Here is a 22,291-nt window from a genome sequence, read left to right on the forward strand (position 1 = left end):
TGGAAATCTGCCATGCAGGCCGTTTTGCCCAGTCTCTTTCTTATGGTGGAGTCGTGAACACTGACCTTAATTGAGGCAAGTGAGGCCTGCAGTTCTTTAGACGTTGTCCTGGGGTCTTTTGTGACCTCTCGGATGAGTCGTCTCTGCGCTCTTGGGGTAATTTTGGTCGGCCGGCCACTCCTGGGAAGGTTCACCACTGTTCCATGTTTTTGCCATTTGTGGATAATGGCTCTCACTGTCAGGTTCGCTGGAGTCCCAAAGCTTTAGAAATGGCTTTATAACCTTTACCAGACTGATAGATCTCAATTACTTCTGTTCTCATTTGTTACTGAATTTCTTTGGATCTTGGCATGATGTCTAGCTTTTGAGGTGCTTTTGGTCTACTTCTCTGTGTCAGGCAGCTCCTATTTAAGTGATTTCTTGATTGAAACAGGTGTGGCAGTAATCAGGCCTGGGGGTGGCTACGGAAATTGAACTCAGGTGTGATACACCACAGTTAGGTTATTTTTTAACAAGGGGGCAATTACTTTTTCACACAGGGCCATGTAGGTTTGGATTTTTTCTCCCTAAATAATAAAAACCATCATTTAAAAACTGCATTTTGTGTTTACTTGTGTTGTATTTGACTAATGGTTAAATGTGTTTGATGATCAGAAACATTTTGTGTGACAAACATGCAAAAGAATAAGAAATCAGGAAGGGGGCAAATAGTTTTTCACACCACTGTATATTACCACTTATAGTGCACATTATGACACAGAGCTTTTACCAGACACATAAAACAATGAGAATATCTTTTTTATACTGACAGAAACAAGCCAGCCAACTACAAACAACAAAGAACCATCATGTAGAACAAGAAACATTTGAAAATGTTTTATTTTTTTTCAATCCACCCTACTTGTTCTAATACAGGTTGTAGGGGCCAGAAAACACAAAATAAATTTTTAATGAGAATCTATCAGTTCACTGCAGAACACACACACATTCATATAGTGCCACTTTAGGAATGGTCAGTCAGTCTAACCTGGATGTCTATGAGCCAGAGAAGGAAAACCCACACAATCACAAAGAGAACATGCAAATTTCGCACAGACAGTGGCCAAGTAAGGAACTTAACCAAGAACACAGGACCTATGATACAGCAATGTTAATCTTTGTGTTACTGTGCCTTCCACACCAGGAAAGGATCATTTTTTGGTGGGCATAAAGTAGAACTAGATTGTATAAAGACACCAAGATTCGTGTTGCCACAAGAAAAGTTCGATTCCCAGCCCATTTATCATCTGTGTTGAGATACCAGCTCTTGCTGCATCCATGTGGATTTTATTCAGGTATTCTTCTTTTCTTCCAAATCCTAAAGATGACCTTGTACATTGATGTACCCTGTAATGTATTGCCATCCTGTTTAGGTTTGTTTTTTGCTATCACATGCATTGTATGGCATTGCTTGATAATAACATGTAGGGGAAGTTGTGACATGTTGCATATAATTAACACATGCAACTAAGAATTTTACTAAAATTTGCACACACAACAAAAGTGACCCTTTAAACCTACTGGAGTTGAAAATGTAATTATGACATTTAGTCTGTCTTATTTGGTAAAATTGCATGTGCCTTTATAAACCCAGAAATTGCATTTCTATGCTCCACAGTTATGTTATGCATCTCTTTAACAGATGTGGAAATAGGATTAGTAAACATTATTAAAAGAGGCTGAACTTTAGTCTTATTCTTACACGAGTCGCCCATATCTTTGTGATATGAATCTATTTTAACAGAATTTCTGAGCACATTTGATGGTCTTAGAGAAGAGTTCCACGTCATCAAGAAGAGAGCAAACAGTTTTCTATTAGAGAGTACTGCATAATTGGTGTATGTTCTTTACTCTTTTTATTGATTTAATTGATTATCCATTTTCTGTAATTACATTTTTGTTAATTGCATCATTTTTTTTAAGTAACAGATAGTAATTACTGTATTTAAAAGGTATTACATAAGTTTCAAAGAAACTTAGAAGAGTAGCTGTGATATGTTGGTTTAGAATTAGATCTCAAGAAAAATTAGGATAAAATTCTATTTTTTTTTTGATAAAATGCACCTTTGCAAGATATATGTTGGAGAATTCTTTGATGTAATATACTTCAAATCAACCAAACACACAGACAGACCCAAAATTACAGTTAGTTGTTTATACTAGCAAGAGTTACTCATTATATGCAAGAATCCTTTTATATTCATTCACTTTTAACAGGATGTTACTGTACCTATTTGGATTTTCTTTTCTTGGGTAATAAATGACCCGTTTTTAAACCCATGCTGCATGATAGAGATAGGTGTCATACCCTTACATTGGCAATTGTTTTTTCATTATACAATTATTTGAGATGTATTTTTTTATAGATATAGTTAAACATACACAGTCTTTTTTGTGTTTGCAAATTATGAGAATAGACTTGAGGATGCCTTTAGAATCAAAGCATATTAAAATACCAACTCTGCCAACATTATAACAAATCACAAATCACTCAAGCTCAATTCAGCTTTAACCATGATATGCACTTCTAAACAAATAAAAAGAAATGCTCCAAAGATTAAGACAAATGCATATACAGGTAGTCTGCCCAAAGACAAATGTAACAATTTCAAGTTAAACATAGAAAATAGTCCTAGTATACCAAAGAGTTTCCTTTGCAGATGCCAAGAATGACAATCTTATGAAACCCATGAAGAAAAAAAAAACAAAAAACTACTGAACAGATGTTCTCCTAAAATGGGAATATTTATAAGCAGTCTTGCAGTGGTTTTACATTTACTATATTGATCAGGCTTCCTTAATCCATCCATCCATTTTCCATTTACAAAATCAGTTTCTACAGAGTGAAGATGCCTCATCTCATCTTCTTATCTGCTTTTCTAATGAGGGTCAATCATGAAACCTTTAACATGTCATTCATTGTAAAGTTCCATTGCAAAGTTTGATTTCTAGTACTTAAGTTTACTAAACTTCGGAAAATAATCATCTTTACTAAAAGCATATCCTTTACTTAAGGAACTAACAAATAGCCTACAAGGAACAGAAATAGAGGCTTTAGAGCAAATTAGCATTTTACTCAAAGGCAACATAGGTATAATCTTCAGGATTGGAACTGTGGAAGCTCTCCATCCACTTTTACATTAATTCAACACCTACATATAAAACCTATATAAAGAAAAATCAGTAAGAAAATGTAGGTCATTTATTGTTTCCAGCTGTACAGCATTTACCGAATATAATTAAATCTTACCTCTGTGTTAATATGATATGATTTTTATATGGCAAATTGCTAGTTTAGCAACTAATTCCTAAGACACATTCAAAGATGCATAGAATGTTTGTACAAGCATAAAGAGGTTAATCTTTTTTAAAGCCGCCTTCTGTAGTAAAGCTTCAGAGCACCCTCTTGTGTTAATGCCTTGATATAACACGTATCCCTCATTTCAGGTCCTGGAAGTAGACTATTAGTGGCTTGGTTTAAATTTTTTTTCCTGTTCTCAGTATGGCAGATCAGAAATTGTACCAGATAGTATTAATTTATTTAAATCTTACCTAATTTTCCCCCCATGTATGCTATGGCAATAACTTTTTATCATGCATTGGTACCAAATTTACTAACTTTGCTACTGTTTGCCTTCACTTTGTTTTTCACTGCAATCATGCTGCTTGTTAAAAATAATAGTAAATATACCTCTTTCATGCAATACAAATATTGCAGTTGCTTCTTTTGTATTGAATGAATGACATCGTTCAGTCTATCCAGTTCAGTGTAGCTTGAAGCCACAGCCAATCCAAGACAGCAAGATGCCCAAAATCAGGAAAAAGTTTAGGACAGGAAGTCAATTCACTGCAAATAATATTAACAGTATTATTATGTTAAATATGTCTTTTTCCTGTAATTCTCATTCCTTTCAAGTATTTTTTTTTCCTAATGACAGGTGTGCAGATGACTCCTGTCTTGTGACCACACTAACTATAGTTTGTGCACCATAGTGCAATTACTGCCTTTAGTCCCTCAAAGGTGCTTTAATAGCCACACATTTTTAATAAAGTCTAATCCAAGTCTAACATAGGCTAGATAACAAGCCATCTGAAGATAAAGAGCATAAATGGCTCAGAATTATAGCTAAGGTTTACTTATGCTATTGCCTCCGCGCAGATTTAAAGGGCTATAGTAATGGTTGTTAAAGCTCCCTGTGACAATATGGCCTGTGCAGGCAGTTTATTTTGAACTAAGGTTGTATGCAAGATTTTGTCTAAAACATTGCAGAATTTTATGTAAAACGGATCCTGAATTGCATAAAATTTAAGTACAAGGTGGCTGACCATCAGCTTCCTTAATTTTATATTTTGCAAATGAGTATTATATTCTCTAATGTGTGAGTATTGTTATGAAAAAATAGACACTTAGTTACAGTAAATATTAACAAAAAAATGGAAGCTCTGGTCATCATTTGGAGCAAAAATATTAAATGGCTAAATGGTATCCTGTGACAGAGAATCAATTTCAGAATTTTACAATTTAGCTTTATGCATCAACTGCACTAATAAATCTTCTGTATGTTCTACCGGTTCTTTTCGTCAAATCACTTTTTGCATATGCAATTTGTTTTACATCTTACATCCCATCCCCTATAGCGCCTCTTTATAGTGGAAATCTCGCTTATTCTTTTATTGTTCTTTCATTATAGTGTTGGCTGCTTAGCTACAGAAAATACTGGTGTTTTCTTTGGTTTTTATACCTTCCTGTAAACTGTGATGCTTTTGATTGCTTGCAAGATAGGAAAAACTGAACTTTAAAAAACAAAAACTGTAAAGTGAGAATACATGAATGTAACCCATTACAAAACCCCAAAAACACAAATTGAAAAATCATACTTAATTAAAACAGGTGATATGGCAACCAAGGCCATTGCACCATATGGAAAAATAATGGTGGGCAATTCTTTTCTGTAAGACCACCTTCACTATAAAACATTGTTTCACAGCCCTAATAGTTTTAAACGGCTGGTCTGGTGCAAAAAAGAAATTCATAGACAAAAAAAAAAACCAAATTGAAGGCGACTGAAAGATTATGTATCACTTTGTTCCTGTAGGCTATTATACAGCTGTTATTTTAAAACAAAAAAGAGAGACTGATAACATGATTAAATGTGCAAAAGAGCAAATACTGTACAAGTTCAACTGGTACAAATGCACCCAGTTCCAAATTTTGTTTCGAGGTGCTGGAATAACAGATGTCTAGTATAACACAAACTCAACTCCACCACAACTGTCACAGATGTTTTTACACCTAAATGTTCTCTTTCCATCTCAATGGTTTTTAGCTGGTATTATTTATTGCCTTGTCTTTTATACTAATAGAAAAACAAATGACAAAAAGAAGGGGAGTTAGTCTGATAGGGTTTAATAATGAGAAAAAGAAAACCTATAAATATAGGACCTAATTAAAAGCACAGCAGGAGTATAAGAAGTCTTAGCAATCCTGGATCTTTCATTACCCTGCACAATTTCTTCCCATACAGGGTTGTGGAGAATCTGCAACAAACTATAGAGTCATGCAGCTAAGCTGGCTAAATGCAATATAAATACAGCACAACTTTAGTTTCCTGTGACATCTGTTTCCTAATAATGGTAGAAATGCTAAGTCCCAGTTGTAAGGAAAATAATATTTTACAAAAAAGCTAACATAACAAAAACATCCATTAGGAATATTCAAGTCATATAAGCTTCATGAATCAGAGATGAGCAACATGCAAGAGGTATAAAAAAAGATAAAAGAAATATGCTGCAATTTTAAAGCAAGACAAATGCAGTGATTAATAAAATAGAAAAAACAACTTCACTCCTTTTCTTTTGTAGTTTTTTGTTAATGGCATCTAACAAAACTTGTTAAAGGTTTGCACACTTCTTATCGATGCAAGACCAATTCTGGTTAGGTTTAAATTAAAAACACATCCATATTATTCAAAATTAAACTAAATAAACTTTGGAGATGAATACACAATACCCAAGATGAGAAAGGACTAAATGGTAAAATTTTATATTTATTATCAACCAAACAATACAAAAATCTAAACATAAAACTCTTTTTTTTATCTTCATGACATTCTATTTTGCAGCTCTGCACAAACAAAAATTACCCCATTTTACCAGTTGATGTGATGTTTACCAACTGTGTGATGTTTTTTATGATAATTCTGCATTTAAACCAAAACCTCTGTTGCCATCCGACAAGTATTCTTTATTCATGGCTGTTCATTATAAAGCATCAAACCACATACCTTCTGTATCCATTACACCCTAGACATGGTCACTCAAGTCCAGGGTCTGTCCAGCAAGTATTAGTAAAAGTTGGTGATTTTCTTTTGGTTTTATATATCCCGTAAAGGTCACATGAAAAGACAATTTCCCCTCAGGGATTAATAAAAAGTGTACCAAATACCCACATAATGTATATATAAAAAAATTTGAGAAAGGGCTTGCATTTTACAATGTGTCCACCAGTGTCATTACTACGACACACATTTGTGCCCCTCATTATTCCACCTCGATATTTCTGCTGTTGTACACAATTAGCTTTATCTTAAAACCAAAGACTTTGTAAAACTTAGATTCACAGTTTTCATAAGAAAAAACATCCATCCCATTTTGCTGCACAATATTTTGCTGTAAACATATCAAACTTTAAAAAAACAAATATTTTGGTTTAAAGTAAGAAAGAGAGAAAGAAAAGTAAATGTAACCTGTAAAAGTACATAATATGCACATTACTTTAACATTAATTTATTAATTCTGAAAATGAGTGACATTCTTATTAAAAAATATGCAACAGGGAAAATACTTGGGGCAAGTTATATTTATATAATTTTATAATTTATTTCAACATACGTGAGAAGTTGTAACTTTTAGAACAACTGAGGTAAGTGTGTGTTATAGCAAGATATTCTTCACATTTTCTAGTTGAGAGTTTAAAAAAAACATAGGCAACAAGGAATGTACGTAAAATTCCTAATGCATAGCATGGTTCTTCATATAGAGGTCTACACAATTGAATCAGCAATTCAAAGTGAAAAAGTGGTTATATATTAAATTAATAAATCTCCAAAAATTAACTGCATTTTAGAACTAACTGCACCCTTTAGACATGCTTTAGCCTTGCAAAGAATGTGTTTACAGAAAATTCACAAACAGTCAAAAACTAGAAGTGTATTTGGCTGGTGTATTGACATGCGGGTGGGCTCAATCATTCTTCAATATTGCACAAATCTCAAAAATTAAATGTCAAAAAGTCATAAAAAAAGGATTCAAAAAACTTCACATAAAATGGGTTTCCTTCCATTGACTGAATAATTTACTAACTGACTAATTATCACCTTATATTAAATCTGGAGGACTAACCCAGCAGCTGATATATTGTCTCCACCGCCTGCAGTCTGATACACATCTGTACACACAAGCACGGGTGCAACACATATTTCATAGTCTGCTTCTTCCCAGCAGGAAACAGGCCTAGTTTCCTGGAAGGAGATTCTCTGGCTGCCCTCCTGACGGCTAATAGAGAATGAATCATCCATGATCAACTTGGCCTTAGTAGGGTTGATATGAGGTGAACCACAGACATGTCGATTAGCTGTGAGTGAGGCTTTGGCTGTGGCTGACATGGTGTTCTTCCAAGATGATCCCAAAGTAACAATAATTGCTTGAAAGGCTAGAGTGTGAACATGCAGTCTAGTAAGCATCCTTCCTTTTCCCTGAAGCTTCCGTTCAGAATTCACAAGACGATAGAGCTCCCTCATCTGATCAAGTACAGTGGCCACGCGAGGGTTTGGGTCAGACAGTACAGTAATGTTTTTGCCCTTTATCAGACTCAGCAAGTTGGGCAGTTCTTGTTCATTCATACCTAGGGAATCCGCATAAGGCATCACCTGACTCAGCAGTTCATTCATTAAGCTTTCATCCACAAAGGATGCCATCTCAAAGTGAACTCCAGTTGAATTCTCGGTCGACTGTAGCAAGTTACTGAGCTTTTTGAGCCGAGTGCCTCGTGCACCTACAATTAAAAAAAAAATAAAATAAATAAAATTGCAATAGTTAAAACAAAAAAACAAAACCCCACAAAACAGAAAAAAACCACTATTTAGCAAAATGCATAAATAATCCATGACAGGGCTAAAAGCTAATTTTACATAGCATTACATTTTTGTTGAATTAGAAGCAGCAAGATGATCAAATAATTAGTTGATATATATGTATTTATGCAAACATATACAGATAAATATTTTTTGTTAAAATGACTGAGAGCTTGCAGGTTAATATTGATAAGCTAAATTACAATAAACTAATTTTTTGACATGCTTGGGGTTTGGGTTGTCACTGGTGTAAGCTAAATTAAGCATGGATAAGGGAAAAGTCATCCCGGGAAAAAGGAGCACTGGAATCAGGTAGAAGGGTCCTTTTGTCACACTGGCAGGCACAGGACTGACTCCGCTATACAATGGCCAGTGGGGGGAGTAAGCTAGTTAGCCAAGGTCTCCAGACTCAACTCCTTTTCTATAATCTGGCAGTGATTCTACAATTAACTAAGGATAGATATTTTTCATTTATGTTAATTAGTTTCTATTTTGTTTTTGATGTATTCCAACAAATTTGTATCCTTATATTTGATAGTTCTATATTTAGTGAGTGGTATAATCTATTGTTGCATTTTGTCTTAAGAGCTGCCACAGTGTTCTAGATAGTAGATTGTACTATTATATTGTATTTACCCTTTTTTGACATCCATTGCATGCCCAGGCTACCTGGAAAGGGTCACTCTTTGAATTTCCTTCCCCAACAAGGTTTTTTTTTTTAGATTTCTACTCTCCTGAGGGAGTTAAAGCTGGAGGCTGTCAAAAACCGGGTGTGCCCATTGAGGCAATCCTTTTGCGATTTTGGGCTATACAAGAAATAAATTGTTGCTGTTGTAGCAAACATACAGATGCCACCATATTTTTAAAAGAGCTTCCCTTATAATTAACAATCCATCATAACATTAAACTAGCCAGAATAAAAATAATTTTGAAATCAAGTGTCTCAAAAATTACTGTCACTTTAATCTTTCAGAATATGGTGTGCAGAGTCTCGGCACTACAACATTCACTGCTGCAGTTTATTTATCCTTTCAATTTCACAAAATGTAAATGAAATTTAGACTGTGTGAAAAGTCCACAATGCAGACTTCGTCAGTAGCTGTTTGCCCTTTAGTATACACCAATCACAGAGCAATATTCATGACTAGAATTTCAGTCTACGAAGCTTAAGCTATATCAGATATTTGCTTTATTTTTATTTAAAATTCAGATGGCCACTAGTTGTTCTTATGCCAAATGATTTACAAATGTACAATTGGACTGTCCAGAAATGTTCTTTACCAAGAATAGTCTTTTTTAAATTTGCTCGTTTCTTTCCCCAAGCTGCCAGCATCTCAATGGAACACTTTCCTTCTTGCATTATCATCTCTTTTCGGAACCATCCAAACGACTATGACCCTGCTTTTATGAATCCAATATAATTATTAATAATATTACAAATAAACTGAAGATTAATTTTTTTTCAGCTTGTATTATATGTGAAGATACCAATCTTGTACAGGTGCGAAAACCTCTACATTAGTCAATTATACAAATTACACTAGGCTAGGGCCTTCTAAACATTTTTTGCTTGACACCTCAACATAACAGCCATATTTACTCACATAGCTATACTTTACAAGAAGAGAAAAGGTCATGTGTACATTAACTTATTTTAAATGGGAGATTTTCTACAGTTAGTGATTAAACATGCGACTAGAGACTTTCAAATTTCTCTAATGGTGGGTTAAACATGATACAAAGTTGCATTTTTTCATCATGCATTTGTAAACTGTATGGATTCTAATGGTTTTTATACAATAGCATATTGCTAACTTTACTTTTTGTTTTAAATGGTTCTAAAGTTTATAGAGCTTCTTTTAGCTTCAGCAATGCTCATTTACAGTAGCTCCCTCCGCCAACATGCAGTTAATATACAGTCTTGATCTTATATGGCTATCGCCTTGACATTGAAGGTAAAATAAAAAATAAATTCTAAGGGTACCAGAAATACATTTGCTGTAACTGCAAGGTGTTTGAAACTCAGTTTTCAAATCTCTGTGCTATACAGACAAAATGCTATTACAAATGGAACCAGATAACGCCAGTGTACAGAGTGGGCTCAAAGGATTTTATATTAATATATATTATTATTAATTATTATTATTATATTAATATATTACAACCTCTATTTTTAGATTTATTATAGATGTCCTTCTTTATGAAGAATGCATAAAAAGTATACTTCATATTATATGTTATCTAGCCCATACAGTATATACCCCAAGAAGTTTCATCATACCAGTCACTCTTTACTATTTAACACTTAAAAAATATATCATTTCCAAATAGGATTGTTAAAAGTTTCAAACTATTGATAAGTACCGATTGTAAGATTTATAAAATTGCTTCAATACTCATTTTTCATGGCATCGATTCTACAGCTTATATCCTGAATGCACTTCTTGCTCACTCTGGCTTTTGACAATTGAGCCTCGTTGTCCATCAATGCACATGGCTAGATTTGCAGCCCCAATTCCACTCAAAAAATATGGCAACTTCAACAGCAGAGCCTTCACTAGCACACTTAATTGACAAAGAGGGCAGCTGGAGTGGCATCTAGAAATACATGGCTCAAAATAAATTAAGGGAATACTTGATCATTACAGTCAAAGTAAGTCAATTAAGCTTCGGGGATATCATCTGTCCAGTTAGGAAGCATAAGAAATTGTGAATCAGCTTCACCTGGTTTAAGTGCACTGGATAAGCAATAGCAAGTAAACCCCCAAAAAGGTAATGGTTTTACAGGTGTTGGCCACAGACAATTGCTCTCTCCTTATGCTTCCTGACTGATCCTTCTCTACTTTTGCATTTTGCTAGTGTCAGGTTGCACATGTTGTCCAGCTCATCCAGCATGGTACATACATATGTGCTGTTGCAAGAAGGTTTGCTATGTCTTCCAGCACAGTCTCAAGAGCATAGAGAAGATATAATGAGACGGGCCTTTTACACAAGGAGAGCTGGACTGTGCCCTATAATTGCATTAACCCAGAAACACCACCAGTGTCTGCTCCTTTGTGAGAGGAGGAGCACTGCCAGAGCCCTACAAAATTATCTCCACCTGGCTAACGATGTGCACATTTTTGAAAAAGCTGTCAGAAACAAATTCCGTAAGGGTGGCATGAAGGCCCAATGCTCTCTAGTAGGATCTGCCTTTACAGCCCATTATTATGCAGCTCGATTGGCATTCACCAGAGAATACCATAATCAGCAGCTCCACCATTGGCGCCCCATTCTCTTTACAAATTAGGACAGGTTCACACTGGGCACGTGTCACAGAAGTAAGAGTCTGAAGGCACAATGTTGAACGTCACGCATCCTGCAATACAATCCTCCATGACCATTTTGTTGATGGGTCAGTGATGGTCTGGGAGGCATATGCTTGGAGGGTCGCACAGACCTCCACGTACTAGGCAACGGTACCCTGACTGCTGTTAAGTACCAGGATGAAATTCCAAGAGCCATTCTCAGACCTTACGCTAGTGCAGTGGGCCCTAGGTTCCTCCTGGTGCAGGACAATGCCCGAATGTGTAGGCAGATTCTGGATGAGAAAGGCATTGATGCCACTGACTAGCCCGCACATTCCCCAGAACTGAATCCAACTGAAATCCTATTTTACTTTATTGTAAATCAGTCATATTGCAATTTATTTAAAAACTTATCTAGTTACATTATATACTATATTGGGTATCAAAAATGGTAAAAAAAAAATTAAATATTTAGTATTGTATCAAAGCCTGAAAGTTTAGTATTGTGGCACCCCTTTCTACACATACAGCTTAAAATGACAAACGAGTGAAAAACAAAATGTTTGTTCGGATTTTGTGCAATAACGTGGAATGATCAAATGGACACATGTAGCATACATTAACTGTGGCAAATGTACCTTGGCAGTGTTCTCCCTAGCATCTTTTAGCCGGGTGCTCCGCCCTGCTAATTTAGTTGAGTGCCCGGCTGCCACCTCGCATGACATTGTGAGATGACAGACACAGATCTAATGATTGATTGGTTATGTGGAGAAAGAAAAAAGGATAGGGTTTGGGGTTTTGGTACGTCAGAGACAGCATGCATGCAATAAAGAAAGCCTGCTCAGAAGAACATTTAATACTGTGTTTGTGTCTCCGACCACCAGATTACGAACCCAACATTTACACAATATTTAAGTTAAACCTGTGTGATACACATTCATACATTCAGTTTTTTGGAGCCTCGTCACACCTGCCATAAAGTTCTCTACACTGAACGTACACCTGGGGACCCCTTACTGCGAAAGAGCAGCACTACCGCCACACTAACGTGCATGTTTAATACATGCTTTAATGCATTTCATCATGAAAATGATATCAAGTATTTATCTTAGCACTGTAAATGTTCAGAGAGCAGGAATATCATCAAGTGAATGTATTCAGTGCTGCGATCCCTTCCGGTGCCTCCTCACAGCATTTAATGTACTAAATTACCTTATGACGGTGTTTGAGAAAATCTAGTAAATGAAAAATTGATTTTAAGATGAAGTTTAGTTTACAATATTCTACTTTAATGACAAAATAAACTATGAGAATAAAGTGGAAATGTCGAGAATAAAAGTCAACATGTCGACTTTATTCTTGACATATAGTTTTTTTCTTCACCGTGGCCCTAATATGCTTCCGTAGTTTTGTTAAAGTGACCCATTTGCCATTCCTTTTTGTTCAGATCTTGCCCTGCCGTGGAGCAAGTGTGCACTGAATATCCAACAGGCTCTCACTTTACCACTCAAATGTCTTATTCTTAGGTACTTTTTTTTTCCCCCCAAATGTTTTACCAACATGAGCAACAAAAGTGTTCAGAAAACAACACTGCTCAGTTATTTCAGAAAAGAGACGCCACAAACTAATTAAGGTGCAGCGTCAACTCCTCATGTGGCAATTTCAGACAAAGACATTGCAGAAGCTAGTCCTTCTGGGGAAAGGTCTTCAGCACACACTCTGCCAATCGATAAATCTAAGCACCGCTTATCCGGAATAAACAAACAATGGTTTAAAGATTTTGATTGGCTAATGGTCAATGAAAATAGCATGTGGTGCTCATTGTGCATGAAATATTCAAACAAACATCCCCCAAGAAGGGAGTTACCTTAGATAAATGTGCCATGCACAAGAATTCGAAAAGAAAGCTTGCTGGTCCATGAAAAAACTAAAATGCACATTGAGTCTTCTGCTGACCTTTTAAGATAGCGTGTACTACAGCAAACTGTAATCGGTCAAATTGAAAGATCTGTACCTGTGTTAAATAACTTACAGAGAGATGCATTTGTGGGAGCTTTAAGATCCATGTATTGGTTGGCAAAAAATGAGTTGCCACATACAACGTTGTTTGAAAAGCTGTTGGAACACTATAAGGAAATGGGTTGTTCCTTTTTACAACATCTCAATGTTGGTAAAAATGTGCATTACTCTTCTGAAAGAATAATGCAAGAGCTGCTGGATGTCTTAGCATCAGAAATAGAATCCAACATACTGAAAAATATACACGCTGAAAATTTTTTCAGTATTGTGTGTGATGAAACCACACACATCTCAATTGTAAAACAATTAATTATTTACATTAAATATGCTTGCCAGGTCACTAAAGAGGTCAGAATTAGTTTTGCATCAACCTGCAATATGACTGATGGCAAAGCGGAGACTATAACCAACACACTGAGTGAGACTATGGACTCTAGGCTTAAAAACTGCTAATCTGTTTGGACTAGGGTCAGATGGAGCGGCTGTTATGACTGGGAAACAGAAAGGTGTGGCACAACTGCTTAAAGATAAAACATCTGGACTCTTGGTCAATTGCCACTGTTTAAACCACCAATTGGCCCTTGCAAGGGCCCAAGCAGCAACTGCTGTACCTTATTTAACAAAACTGAATGACATCTTAAGGCAGCTGTTCTATTTCTTCCAAAACTCTTCAGTTAGGATGACTGGTTTAACGGAAATTCAAAATATTCTGAACATTACCCAGATTAAGCTGAAAATGGCCAATGACACTAGATGGCTGTCTCATGATTTTGCAGTTCAGTCACTACGACAGTGTATGAGGAGTGTCATAACTGTGCTGGAAAGAGAGGCCACTGAACAAAATGACATAACAGCTGAAGGATTAAGCAGATGTATTAAAACATACAATGTTGTTTCCTCTCTGATGATGTTTTCAGACGTATTACCTTTGTTGTTCAACTTATCTAAGGCTTGGCAAAGGCAAGATGTCAATCTTACCAAAATTGAGCCAATTTTGCTCGCCACAAAATTGTCCATCATGGAGTTGAAAGACACTCCTGCCAGACGATGAAGGCTTTGAAAATATCTCCCAGAAGAATGGTCAGATCTCCACATTGTTTATACACAGAGTGATGTAATGTCATTCACAACTGCAATATATGATAAATACCTAGAGGCAGTTGTCCAGCGCCTAGATGTAAGATTCCCTGACATGCCAATTATTTCCAGCTTTTCAAAAGTTTTCAGTGCAGAAACTCACGATTCAAGCAAAGCTGTTGAAATTCTTTTTGATCATTACAAAAAATGGTAACCTTCCAATTTTAAAATGTGAAAGTATCACGCAAGAATGGACAGTGTGCGTCAAAAATGATCAGAAGTCAATCATACAAAGACTTCAGTCCAAAACAGATTTACTAAAAAATGGCAATGGCATAAAAGCTCAAAGAGTCCTTTTCAAATTTAGCCAGGTTAGCTCATATTGGGCTAGTGATCACAATGAGCACAGCTGAATGTGAAAGGGGGTTTTCTTAAAAGGATCAAGACATGTTTGAGAAATCGCATGAATCAAAGCACGCTAAATAATTTCATGCTGATCTCCTTGGAGTGCCCAGATCCTGGGGACTTTGATTATGGAAAAGCTGCAGACAACTGGGCCTCTAGGAAGAAAAGAAATATTTAACTGAAGACACCTTCTGCATATGCAAGTTGGCTTTGAAGAATATTTCTAAATTTTTCTTCATTAGGTTTCCCATACTTTTTTTTTCACCGTTTTCACTTTTCTTCCTGACAGCGACAATATTTGTGCCTTTTGGTTTGTCATAACAATTGTTATTTAAAATTTTTGTTAGGGTTGCAGGATCCTGAATTGGATACTTAAATTTAATAAAATTATTCTGGCACAAGTGTCAAACCTTAAAAAAGGAAGTCATATTGAGCACTGGAAAATAATTAATAATAAACTACTAATAAAAAAAGTGCACATTTAATTTTCCCCACCACCAAATTTCCCCATCCTGCCCCACCTGGCTAGTTTTTCATGCCACCCGGCTGGAAAAAATTTCTGGGGAGAACACTGCTTGGACTGGGAATATTTTGGGCAAAAGAGTAACAATGTTCACTGTAAACTGTAATATAGTGCGGAGATACAGAATCAATGTATTATCACACAGAAAACAAGCATGCCACTTATGAGCTCACATTGCAGCATCTTAACAGCACTACAAACAAAAAAAAAACAAAACAAAAAAAAAACCCTCAACAACATGTAATTATAAGCAGTCAGAGGAAATTGCACAGAAGGTGTGTATAAATGACAGAACAAGACAAGGTAAGACAGCAATTGACATGTTTGACATCAAAGGGATTTAGCACCTAATCAATTAACTTAAGCCAGGGTACATTATTCCATTTAGAGGCACCGTAACCATCTGAACTGAAAAAAACATTTTACTAAGAAGAGACAAGACCTGAAAACGTGCTAGCCATTAGCACTAAACTCCAAATTTAACTAAGCTAAACAACAAAGACATTAATGTTACACTAAATGGAGGAATATGGGGGGTAATATAATGATCCGGTTTACAGTATTAAGTCCAAATAAATTCTAAAAGTATCAAATCCAAATACAACCCTGTCATGCTCAAGCAAAACAAAAAAAAAATACTACAAAAAGAAAAATAAATCTTTCAACATCTGCTTGAACAGTTGCCTATGTGCATTGGTGACTGTTTTAAAACTTATCACACAAAGCACATATACTAAAACTGCATCAGTACAGCAGTGGATACTAGACATAACATAACCAAAGTAAGAAAGGTAATGTTTTAATATTTACATATTTTTGTTACACATATTTTTGTTGTTGAAAATAATGCTTTTGGTTCATTTTTCCAGGGCTAAGGAGATTAATAATTGATCAAAGGGCATTAAAGATCAATTATGAAATCTAATCAAAATTTGCATCAGCAGTTCATGTTGCTCGGCTCCTCAATACAGTCATAAATCAGCTGGATGTATTCAATTTCAAAAGCATACAGTTGATCAAAAATGTATCACTCTTTTTACAAAAGTATATACAAACATACTGTATAAGGCATAAGCACTGCATCATTAGTCAATTATGCAGGTTGTGACAATAAAAGTACTAAATGTTCAATTCATGCAAAAAACATGCATATGCATATTACAGGTTATGCTATTAAGTAATTTGCAAAACAATGTGCAATAAAGTTAAATATGATAAAAATCCATGTGATATACATTAGTTACAAAAACCAAGCAAGTTCAAAACAGACAAAGGACCTCACCCTTGAGGAACAAAATGTCTATCTTCTGGTACAAATTTATTTTACTGCAGAGTGAGGGAGGAGAAACAAATAAACAGGTCATTGGATTCTATTCTTTTTGCAGGTATATACTTAATTCATATTTGGATATACTGTATACATTAAGTATTATGATACAAAAACTAGAACTAATGATAAAATACAAAAAAACATTGAAGTGGAGAAAAATGACCATATATTACACATTTTAAAAGGTTCTGGTTTATGAGTTCAAGAAAACATGGAAAGAAACTAATTGACTGTAATGATCATTATGAGGTTAAACCATTTGTTCACATTACTCATTGGTTTCAAACTGCACACTTATTTTAAGTTCTTTTACATTTAGTGCAGTGGTATCTTTTTAGAGTGTCTATAATGCACCACAAAAAATGCACTAAAAATGCCTGACAGAACATACACACAGTAGGATGATAAAACAGTTCTCAACCCCTTTTTCTGGCTAGCCTACTTCGTTTTCCTGGGAATTCAGACTGTATAAGAGCTCACATGCCAATTAGTCAATCAATGCAGGGGAGAAAACAATAACTCAGTATATTCATGTTTTCCCATCATTTGATGAGATGTTAATACATTTATCATAACGGTTGACTTATACCAGTAAATGCACATCTGTAACTATTACCCCAAGAATACAAACATATGCTAAAACACCTCATTTTTTATATGACTGCTCATAACATCATTCTGATTTTAAATCTGCAGTTTGAATCGACTGTCTGTAAATACAGAGTGAATAATTTAACTTCATGTCACTAAACTAAATAAACAAAATACTATACTATTTAATTTGGTGCAAGATGCATGTTATATAGTGTATAATTTGTTTAGTGGATTTTGTTTCTGACCGATCACTTTTACTTTGGAAAAAATGTTTTCATTTAAAACCAAAGTTAAAATATGATTATTTGCACACACACCCCCAAGTTATTGCAAATACTCACAATATTACTGCACAACAAATTATAGGTATAGGTTTTGTTTTTGCTTCAGAACTTTAAATATTATAATGTAAGAATTAGTCATTTAAATATATTATTGTTGTACTTCTTCACATTAGAATATATAATTTAAAAAAAATTACAAATGTTCACCTAATAAAAGAATCTATAGATAACCAATTTTAGAATACACTCAAAATATGCCACATAAGACATTGCTTTATTTCTAAAAATATTCCTATCATGACACTGTACCAAAAAAAAGTCAGATTATACAAGCTTCCCTCTCAGCAAAATGAACCATTTTATAACAATACAGTATGTATTCTGTGGTTCGACATTGTATATTCAGAAGATGTTACATTCAGTCTTTGAACTGGTTTATTCAAAAGCTACGTTGCTTACATGTAAAAGGATAAATTGAAGCTGAATTAGGTCTTTAATACCAATTCAACAGAAACATTTGGCTTGGATTATGAAATCAGTCTAAACAAAAATGTATGAAGGTTTACTTTTTTGTATCTAATTCCATCCATCCATTTTCTAACCCGCTGAATCCGAATACAGGGTCACGGGGGTCTGCTGGAGCCAATCCCAGCCAGCATAGGGCACAAGGCAGGAACCAATCCTGGGCAGGGTGCCAACCCACTGCAGGACACACACAAACACACCCACACACCAAGCACACACTAGGGCCAATTTAGAATCACCAATCCACCTAACCTGCAAGTCTTTGGATTGTGGGAGGAAACCGGAGCGCCCGGAGGAAACCCACGCAGACACGGGAGAACATGCAAACTCCACGCAGGGAGGACCCGGGAAGCGAACCCGGGTCTCCTAACTGCGAGGCAGCAGCGCTACCACTGCGCCACCGTGCCGCCCATTTGTATCTAATTAGAAGCTTTAAAACAGTAATCAGTTAACTGGCATAGTAAATATTATATTGTAAATGTATAACAATGCATAATGCAGTTACTTGGTACTTTATTTAAACCTACTTCAAAATTATTTTGATTTGCAGTTTCCAAGGCTTGTAGTCTTATGTTAGGCATTGGTATTATGTGATGCTAGCCATTTACCCACCTTCTTGAAATGGGAAATTATCCATCATTTGGAGACCACCAACAACTAACAGATCTGGTTTGAAATCCTGAAGTTGACTCTCAAAGTCCTCCATGGAATCTAGTAAAGGGTTGTGTTTATCACAGTGAACAATATACCTGTAGAATGAACAATAAGAAATACTTGAAAGGCTAATATTTAATTTGAACGTGCCCTGTGTTTGATTGGTGCCCAACCCAGAGTCATAAAATGTATCAAGCTACCAAATAAAAACAACAATGAAAGTAAAAGGAGCTGCATGAGCAATAATAATGTGATGACATATGCTCAATAAAGCCATCTCACACCTAACTTGGAGACCAAATACATTTTAAGTCTCTCCAATCAGCATCTTAATACTCCAGTAATTATGCAAAAGTGAGTACTTCTTGATTCTGAAACATGTTCTACTTTGTCAAGAGCTTAAAAGGTTTGGTTCCTCCCTCCCTTACTAATGGAAGAGCTGACATGCGCATGGCTTACAGTCCCGCTAATCAAAAAGAAAACATAGAATTCATACTTTCTGATATTTGTCGACCACCCCCCTCCTCCCACACCACCTCCTCCATTTGGGAAAGAATAATTTTGTGCCAAAAAAAAAATCGTAGACGAAAATCACTCATGACTGATCAAACATGTTATGCAAAATCATTAATCTTATGTTAGTTGCAGCTATGCTTCTCCAGGGGCTGACAGAGGCTGGAACATACTGTATAGTGTCACTGCTAGTCTCACTTTAATATAATCAGAAGCACAGAGAGCCAGTGTGTGGAAGAAATTAAATTTACTATATGTTGCCCTTTAATGGTCAACGAAAGGTTCATCATCACCAGTAATACACATTGTCATGCTTATGTTCTATGAGAAGCTCTCTTGCTGAAGTAAACTAGAGGAAACCACAGTTTCTAACTTCTCTTCCTTGTCACGACTCTTCAGAGGAGCCCTCTGAAGACCCATGCCAGTGTTTCTGGTCTGCCCCTGTGGCCTTGCCCATTTCAGTCATCCCTCTGTTTAAGAAATGATGCGATCCAAAGTCAACATTCATTCATCAGACTGCATCTGATGGAGCCAGGCAAGCCTGCAGAAGCCATCAAAACTGGATTGCTGGAACAATCCCATAATTTGCATTTCTTCCTTCCCCAAACCCACCAAACCAATTTTCCTTTGACTTAATAGCACAGTTGCTATTAAATGGGGATACCAGTGCAGAATACAACATTTTGTTCCACAACATAAAATATTTTAATGTATAGCAAGAAAGAAAAAGTTAACAAATAACACAAAACAAAACTTTAAAACAAAAAGGTAAGAAGTTTGGTATCAAAGTTACTTAAAAGGCATCATGAAAACAGTCAAACAAATTTGCATTTGGTTGACAGTTCATATGGTCTGTATAGTTGTAGATCCTGGAGAAAACTAAATAATAAATGTTCCTTTAATTATTTCACAGGGTCACATCGTTTTCTTTCTCTGAGAGGGCTACTTTAAGGTTTGTTTTGGATTGTACCTGTGATACATGGCTAATGATTTGTTTATATTAGCCATGCTGTGCTGCCAATGCATAGGGATCAGTGTTGTATATCCAGTGGCACTACTCGCAATATTATCATCATTGTCAGCTAATGTACCCCTCAAATGAAAATATTTCAAGTGGTTTTTATTTAAAAAACACACATGCTTACTGGAAGGCCAGAGTATTAAATTGGTCAGGACGTCGTGGATGCCCAAAGCAGATAACCTATGATTTTACAATACCAACATGTTAAAGTTCTGTGCATTGCTGCTACAGCTCCATTGTCTCGCAAAGTATCACAGGGCATTGAGGGAAAAAAAAAAAAAAGTTTGTCAAACAGACAACACATGGCACAACCTCCTTTTAACTACACAATGAATATTGTAGGAACAAATGAACACAACTTGAAATAAAAAAAAAAAAAACACAAAAATTACGAAATTTCATTTTAACCCTTGCTTAAAATTAAAATAGCAAACCTGTTTGCTCTTCGTGAAATATATTCTCCCCACTGAGCACCAGTTGGATACTCCATTATTAAATGAATATCAGGATCATCCACTGGTTTCCCAGCCACTGCAAAAGAAGGGCCCAACCATTAAATAATTTTAAAATGTATTGTGCTAAAATTATTTTATACATTTTATATTTACAAATGTTAATAAAACAGAATACAATTGACTCAATAATGGTATTGAGAAATGAAATAGTTTGTGATGCAATTCTAATTTGCACCTTTAGTCCCATATTGTAAATTCATGATTAATGGAATGTAGTTCACAGGCACTCACAATACACACCAGAGTCTGTATTCTGCTACACACAAAAAAGGATGTAGGAAATGACTGCAGTTGGAGAGAAAAAAAAATTCTTGAAAAACACATCTTGGTTATTGATAACTAAACAGTGGACCACCGAGACCAAGGAATTTAAGCAACAGTGAAATCTCCTGGCATGGAAACAAGCATAACATTAAATTAATAAAACCCATAATAAACATATCCTTTCGAAATTGCCTTGTCACAATTTCACTACTGAAACACAACAGAGGCCATTAATAAAAGATGCAATGCAACAAAACATTTAACACAGTAATTCTTTGATGTGTTTTTTTTTTTTGATTATATTCAGCTTTCAGCTTATTTAAAATTGCTTGTAAAATTTTTGTTTTTTATGTTTTGCTCTGTTGGCTTTTCCTTTTGAATGCAATGTATATTGGGGGGAAAAGGGATTCAAGGTTAATGTTGTGAAAAGAAAGTAATACTTTGGCAAACACTGAACCAAACTATGTTTTTCATACACTATATGTTTTCCATTTCATCACTTATTTGAATCAGAATATGTTAATACACCAATGTTTTTTCCTGCTCTAAAGTCTGTTAAAAGTACTGCATTAGTTGCGAACATGAGATAAGGGAGGGAAAAAAAACAAAAAAAAACATTCACTGCTTGGAGGGACATTTAAAACAACAGTCTAGATCTTGAACAAAACAAAATTATAGTAAATTAAAGAAATCCAAAATAGACAGAAAATTATATATAAAAAAAAAAATATTGGGTCCTACTTTCAGCCTCCTCCTTTGTTGTGTTCTGAAACATGAGTAAGTCACAAGACCTCAGTGATATATGTCTAAAACCAAAAATGCCTTTGCTGTGAATAGGGCTATGGAGTCAGAAGTAATTACTGGGTTACTTACAATTGACCCCCTTAAATACTCATTCTCATTATAGGATTCACCTGTGTATGTAGGTCAGGGTCACTGAGCTTACCAAGCCAATTTGAGTTCCAATAATTAGTTCTAAAAGTTTTGGAATCAAAATGACAACGGTGCCCAAATTTATGCACCTGCCTGATTTTGTTTGAACAATTATTGCACACTTTCTGTAAATCCAATAAACTTCATTTCACTTCTCAAATATCACCGTGTGTGTC

The 22,291-nt window shown here is 35.4% G+C and overlaps 1 protein-coding gene across 1 annotated transcript in view; it reads right to left on the bottom strand.

Moving 5' to 3' along the window:
• Positions 1-6,889: 6,889 nt before the first annotated feature.
• adpgk2 (ADP-dependent glucokinase 2) overlaps positions 6,890-22,291 on the bottom strand; it is a 56,402-nt gene continuing 41,000 nt past the window's right edge. The window contains exons 4-6 of the mRNA XM_039748795.1: positions 20,838-20,934; positions 18,828-18,964; positions 6,890-8,092 (exon numbers count right to left, since the gene is read on the bottom strand). Coding sequence (XP_039604729.1) covers positions 7,422-8,092; positions 18,828-18,964; positions 20,838-20,934 — 905 coding nt within the window. The 3' untranslated portion in view covers positions 6,890-7,421. The remainder of the gene's footprint in view (positions 8,093-18,827; positions 18,965-20,837; positions 20,935-22,291) is intronic.

The sequence above is a fragment of the Polypterus senegalus genome, chromosome 3, assembly GCF_016835505.1.
Source record: "Polypterus senegalus isolate Bchr_013 chromosome 3, ASM1683550v1, whole genome shotgun sequence".
NCBI classification, from domain to species: Eukaryota; Metazoa; Chordata; class Cladistia; order Polypteriformes; family Polypteridae; genus Polypterus; species Polypterus senegalus.